Consider the following 6,725-nt stretch of genomic DNA (forward strand, 5'->3'; position numbering starts at 1 on the left):
CCGCCCCATGTTTTACTCCCTTTGGTTTTTCCCCTGGGGTTTTATCGAGGGCCCGTACAGTGTTGTGGCCTAAGAAACTGGGGCCCTGTCTGGTGTGGTGGAGCAAAGTGGTTCTGTCTTGTTTTCAGCTGGTTTCTGTTTGATCCTATTGCAACTTCTACTCTGGCTTGAAGTCTCAGCTGTGTGGAAAAATCAGCAATTAAGTCACCCCGCCTGCCCACCTCTGGCCCCAGTTGGAAAAGGAGAATCAAACCTTCCTACAATCGCACACCCAGGGCACCGCCTGAAAAGTCCTCAGTCTATTAGCCCAGTTCAAAAGGTCCGAATCAACTGTCTCAATCGGCACTTGTCTCGGGTGGAAGGGTTCAAGAGGTCTCTGGGAACTGGATCACAGGCGCCTGGTGACTCCTCTGACACAGCTCACCCCAGTGCAGTGTGGAGTCAGGAGGAGCCACCCAGCAAACAGAGCAGTCTGGGAAGGTTGACGTCTCCTTCCCCACTTTGCCCCTCCGTCGGACCCAGTTACTGGTATCTCTGCAGATGGCTAACCCAGTTGCCTGCAGTGAACAGACACTCCAGGGGTTTGCACCTGCCTGAATCGCAAGGAAGTCTGCCAGGCCCCCGCAGACTGCTGCTATCTAGCAGGAGGAGATGGGGCCTGACATCTTTGAGTGTTTGATGCAGGTGATGGGAAGGAGGTGTTCACTCAGGCTTAGCCCCGTCCCTGATGGATGCTGCTAACAGAACAGAACAGAACAGACAACTTTGTGAGGTTCTGTCTCTGTTCCTGTCGTCGCCTACAGAAGACGGGTTGTTTTGAATTCAAACGTCTTTGCTGCTGGAGAATTGCGTCTGAACACCTCTCTGGGTCGGCCCCTCCCTGGAAGCTTCCCGGGTTTGTGAGCCGTGTCACCGGTGGCCTCCTCTGGTTGCCCAGAGAGACAGGGGGTGTGGCCTCAGAATATCCAGAAGTGAGCGTTCTGCCGTAAAGAAAAAACAGCTGTTGATCTACCTCCAGGGAACTGCTGCTCTGGTGTGGGCACTCAGGCGACCCTTTTCTCCTCTGTCCCGCGCCCCAGACTCAGCACTGAGCGGCCGCAGTTTGTGCTGGGTCCACACCCCTTAAGAGATCCCCCAAGAATCAGAACTCTTGGGGGATGGGCCCCCAGACCCCGATTGGGAGTGGTGGGGGGGAAGCTAGAGTTTCATTCAGTTTTACGCAATACTACGGTCCGGGGAGGGCTCCTGCACTGCACCGCAGGGAAGTGCCGCCAAGGCTTGATTTCCCCTCAGCAGAGTGCCCTCTCCTCGCTCACGTGTCCCAGAGTCAGCGCTGACCTGACGCAGCTCAGGCACTGTGCACTCCCCTCGAGAAATCACCCAAGGAGCCGAACTCCTGGGGGATAGGCCCTCAGACCCCGAGTGAGAGTAGGGGTTCTCAGCTCTCAGCGGGGAGGCCAGAGTCTGATTCAGTCTTGGGCCCCGTATGCCCGGGGAGGGTTGCTGCACTGCACCGCAGGGAAGTGCCGCAAGGCGTGACTCCCCCTCAGCCCGGTGCCCTCTCCTCACTTGAGCGCCTCAGAGTCAATGCTGACCAGTCGCAACTCGGGGACTGTCCACTCCCCTTGAGAAATCACCCAAGGATTCGAAGTCCTGGGGGACAGGCCTCCAGACCTCAGTGGGTGGGAGGGGAGCGCCGGGGATTCAGGGTTGCTGGCAAAGGATTCCCAAAGTTTTATTCAGCCCTATGTCCGGCAGGAGAACGCCACGGCACCCCAGTAGGGGAGGTAGGTCCAGTTTTTAGAAGGTCTCTCCCGTGGAGTGTAGTGGGAGGGCCTTTAATTTCTGCCCGCTTGTTCAATTGTGGGGCTCTTGAGCCGGTCTCATGGGGGAGGGGGACTCCCGTCCGCTTGGTGGTGGATTTTGTACCTTTTGTTTGCGTCCTTGTGATCACAACTTGCCTCAGCGGTGTTAATGTGCGTTCTTCAGCCTTCTCTCTTGGTGAGGCTCAAGTCCACCAGGATACTTACTAAATTCCTGTCCCTTAACTCTCCTTCTGGACGGGAGCCTTTGTTGAAAGCTGGCTTCAGTCCGCCATCTTGTCTCCCCCCTCTTGTTCAACTTTTATTCTGGGCAAGAGACTACCCCAGCTCCCAGCGGGATCTCTCTGGAGAAGGAGTCCCAGCCTTCAGTCACTCTCTCCCATGGGGTGAAACAAGAGGTCTTCTGTTCACTGCTCGCTTATACAGAGCACACAGAGAACACTGTCTTGGGGGAGGGGACAGACTCTCATCCTCTTTGGGATGGGTTTTGTACCTGAAATTTGCTTCCTTGGAGTCCCAGCTTGCCTTCGCAGGGATGACTTAAACTTACCAATCTACTCTATCAGCTCAGCTTTATTGGGTTCTTTCTGGCCATTATCTCTTCCTCTGGATGGGAGCTTCTGTTGAAAGCTGGCTCCAGTTGGCCATCTTACCTCCTCCCTCCCTAGTTGATTTTAATCTGAATCCTTTCCCTGTAAACAAACTATAACCATGAGTATCACTGCTGCCAGTGAATTCTGTGGCAGCAGAGTTCCTGTGTCCGCTGCCCCTCACATCCTCTCAAGCCCCATTGAAAGCTCCCTGGGCAAACCAGAATCCCCATCTTATTCTCTGCTTCGAGGAAATATGACTGTCAACTTGCCCTGTAGATGTTCTCCTGGTAGTGTAGAAGGGTGAGTGTAAGCCAGGGTTTGACTGAAAACACCCTTCTGACAAGAAAGGAAGATAAAACTGTGTCAACATAGCATGAGCCCTTGGGGAAGGTTGTAGAGGTGTGAGGTGCAGTGGGGAGCTGACCTGAACAGGCCCTGCCAGGGCCTGGAGGTATTAAAACAGAATTAGCAGCCCCCAGTAGAGACAACTAAAATGATGGCACTTTCCGAGGAGGGGCCACCATTGCATCACTTTTATTTCTGCATCCTCTGCTGAGCAGAGTACCAGGCTCAGAGATGAGCAGCAGCAGCCTTCTCCTCCCTGCCCCTTCACCTGCCGCTCCTTCTCCTTTAATGACCACCCCAAAAGCACAGGCCTGAATCAGCTAGACTTGTGACTAGACTCACATGTGTTGTGAGGACTTCACTACTGGACTGGGAAATGACTCTTTGTCCTGTGCCTCCCCAGCTCCCAGCAGAATGCCTAGCATTCAGCAACCTGCATCCAAGAGCAAGAAAACCACATCTGCTCCCACTGGTCCCAACGTGCAGACACAGGAGAAAGGCATAGACAGCTGCAGAGGCCAGGCCTGGTGCCCAGACCGCTGCTGCCCCTCCAGGCACAAAAGTGGTTCAGAGAGCAAGTGTCAATCTGGCACCTGGCAAGGTCCCCGGCAAGAGCTCCAGCTGCATCCTGATTGATGCTCTCTGAGGGAGGTGGGTGCCTGAGCCCAGGTTTCAGAGTGCAGGTGAATCTTAAAAACCCATGCAGACCAGACTCCAGGGGAAGTTCACTGGGAGCAGACTGGTGCTAGAAAGGACTTCTGCATCTAGGGAACAACATAAAAAGCAGCTAACCCAAAATTTTCTATTCTAAGATATATACACAGCCAAAGAAAAGGAGGAAGTGATGCAGCATCTGGTGGGAGGAGACATTTTATTGTCCTGGGGTCGCTGGAGGCCCTGGCCTGGATGCATCACTGGCCTCCCCCGGAGCAGGGCTCTGCTCCGTGGCTCTGGTTGTGGTAGTCAGAGGCAATGTCTCCCAGCACAGAGAGGACCTCGGAAAAGTCAATCTTCCCATCTTTATCCTTGTCCGCTTTCTCAAACGCATTGCCCAAGTAATCTTTACCCTTCTTTTCCTGTGAGGAGAGAAACATACAAATAAGAACAAAGCCATTACACGTGAGACTTAAATTGCAAAAAAGAGGAAAAGTGGCATCCTGCAGTGGGAGCAAGGTAAGGGCTAAGTGGGAGAGGAGTGCACGGGAGGCAGGTGGAGAGCTCCAATATGGGGAGTGCTGGGATTCTGGGCAGCTCGGCCAGGAACCACCCCAGCAAGGGGATGAGGGTCCCTCATCCTCCCTGGCCCACCTGCCTCCCTACCTTACAGGTGCTGTCCACACTCTCCCTGGGGCCCCCACCGGCTGACCTCCCTTCTCATCTTGTAGTCAACTCTCCTCCCGTTCAGCTGCTCTCACTTGTGAGTTCAGGATTCCCTTACTTCAGGGCCCAGCTCTCTGTTAACATTTTGCTAATAAGTTCAGTGCATTCTAACAGAAAAAAAACAGCAGGTGTATGAATGAGCTCTGCCAAAAATAAGGGGTTCTGCTCCTGTCATAGTATTATGGTTTCCATTGAGCACCATCCTGGCAAGGCTCTGCTTGAACCAAGGAGTGACTCTAAAAGAGGAGGAGGAAGCATTAGGCAGGAGAAAAGGGGGCTAGGAGAGTGCAGGGAACCTGTGCAGAGCCATGTAGCAGGTGTGTCAGGGGCAGGACCGGAGATCCAGGCTCCATCCCCTGCATGCTCCACCTGCCCATTGGGCTGGTCCTGCCTAGGGCTGGGAGAGGATGATGAGGCACACTGGGCTCAGCGTCACCCAGTAAGACTAGTGAATTCACCTACCAGACGTGAGTCTGTGGGCATACCAGAACCCTTACAACCTGCCCAGGCATCACTATCCTCTTGACCTTACAAATACAAAACCTCTCCCTGCCCAGGGCAGGCACACTCCAACTCACACAGGCACTGAGGAAGTTGGGAAAATGGTCCTTGACCATCCTCGACAGGCCCGGCTTGTCCATCTTATCATCACTCCCAACGTATTTGTGAAACAGGTCGACCAAGGCCATCATGGACTTCTCAGCTGGAGTGCTGCCCATCTTTGCTTTCAGAAATGCTGCAGGAAAGATAGACAATGATATGTTTCCTACTCTGAAAATGACCAAAATTAGGAAGATGGGAAGGAATTACAGAGCAAGTGACAAAGTCTGTGGTGGAGAGGAAGGTGCATCTCTGTGTGCTGAGCTGAAGGCCCCCAAACGGGAGTCAGGGACCTGAACTCACACAGGCAGGGACAGGGGGACACGGAGAAGAGCACTACCAGCTGTGGATGGCGCTGGGCAGGAGGGCAGGCAGGGAGAACTGGAGACCACCCAGAGAAAGGGCCGAACCCTGACTGACACCCCTGAGCTGGCATTTGGCCTCCTCCCCAAACGGTATCAAGCCCACCTCCCTCAGCCTCACAGCTGGGGTGAGAGTCACAGGGGCAGGGGATGTCCTCGGTGGCCTGGTGTCTGACCCTCCCAGCTGCTTCACAAACCAGGTCCCACCCTGATCCTAGTGGGAACTCTGCCTGGAAAGGTGTGTGAAACCTCCAGAGGCAGGTGTGGGTGTGAGTGTGAACAGAAAGAGCCCCATCCATGCCTTCGGGGAGGCCTCCCCAGACCACCTGGGAGCCAGACAGGGGCACTGCCACCACAGCTGGCCTCAGATTTAAAATGAATACAAAAACCTGCCCTGTTTCTTAAGGAACTGGGTAGGGTAGACTGGGGGGGTCCTTCTGTCTGTCTGCTCTTGGGGATCATCTGCCCTCTGCTCCTGTCCTCTCCAGATCACCAGGCCTTGACTGTTTTTGTGTAAAGGGAAGGCTCTAGAGTCCACAGTCAGCATCCAGGAGAGCCTGGAGCCCAGGCCAGAGAACCGGGCAGTGCTGCCCCACACTCAGACATCCCAAGACCAGAGACTGACTGTGGCTCCCACATGTGGACACCTGATAACCAGCCATCACCACCTCCCAATGCAGGAGCGAGCCCTGTGCTGGTGTGTCACTGAGGGAACCCGAGAGGCTTTGGGGAGCCGTGGCCTTGGCCAGAGGCCCAGCTCTATGCCCAGTGGGTCGCTGGGCATTTCCTGGGCTGGGATTGGTGCAGAAGGCCTGGCTGAGCAGTCCCTTGCATGTGTGGGGACAGGTCATCTTGCCAGGGCTATTCTCAGTGGAGTCCCCAGGCCTGGGACTAGGAGAGCCCGCAAAGCCCTCTCAGGGCACCCTCAGCCCTCCAGGATCTGGGATGGGACTAGGGAGGGGGCTCAGCACCCTGGACCCTGGCAGGAAGGTGAACCAGGGAGGAAGAAGATGGGGGGAAGGGAGGGCCTTGACCTCAGCTCCCACTGGGGACCTGTCACAGGAGTGGACTCGGAAGATCCACGTGAGCCCTAGGGAGGGCATGGCCCAGAGACCTGATAGATGAGGACTCTCGGCTGGGATGGAGCTGGCACGGTCCTGTGATGGCACATGGGACTAGACCCCGGCCGCTGAGTTCTCACATAGCCTTCCCCTCCTGCAGGCAGCAGAGCAGCTGGGCACTGGGCCCTTCTGGAAAAGGCAAGGATGCAGGTGCAGACTTACCTGGGCTGAGGAAGCGTCAGGTGAGAAGGTCGAGTGAAATGCGTGTTGAGACAAAGAGCAGTCCCCTTATGAAGCTCAGCCTGGCTCCTCCCAGGGCTGGGAGCCCTGGGGCTCCTGTCACCTGCTTCCTGGAGCCTTGCCCACTGCAGCTGGGTGGGACGCACCTTGGGGGCTGTGCTCAGCATTTCCAGTAAGCTGAGGGTGGGAGAAGCAGGTGCTGCACCTACTAAGGGACCTCACCTGGGAACTTCTCCTGTCCCCATCTTGATCTGGGGCTGGGAAGGGCAGTGGATGTATTAGAATAGGATGGGGTTGGGGGAGAAGGCTGAGACTCTGGAC

The 6,725-nt window shown here is 55.5% G+C and overlaps 1 protein-coding gene across 2 annotated transcripts; it reads right to left on the reverse strand.

Moving 5' to 3' along the window:
• Positions 1-3,613: 3,613 nt before the first annotated feature.
• S100A7 (S100 calcium binding protein A7) lies at positions 3,614-6,512 on the reverse strand. Of its 2 annotated transcripts, none has more exons than XM_053591727.1 (3): positions 6,387-6,512; positions 4,720-4,877; positions 3,614-3,837 (listed from the first exon to the last, which is right to left on the reverse strand). In XM_053591727.1, exons 2-3 carry the CDS (start codon positions 4,858-4,860, stop codon positions 3,673-3,675), a joined length of 306 nt encoding a protein of 101 aa, XP_053447702.1. In that variant the 5' UTR covers positions 4,861-4,877; positions 6,387-6,512; the 3' UTR covers positions 3,614-3,672. The 2 variants fall into 2 exon arrangements, with proteins under 2 accessions (XP_053447702.1, XP_053447703.1); XM_053591728.1 differs by lacking the exon at positions 6,387-6,512 and adding an exon at positions 6,218-6,343.
• Positions 6,513-6,725: the final 213 nt, after the last annotated feature.

Source organism: Nycticebus coucang, chromosome 5 (assembly GCF_027406575.1).
Source record: "Nycticebus coucang isolate mNycCou1 chromosome 5, mNycCou1.pri, whole genome shotgun sequence".
In the NCBI taxonomy this organism is placed as follows: Eukaryota; Metazoa; Chordata; class Mammalia; order Primates; family Lorisidae; genus Nycticebus; species Nycticebus coucang.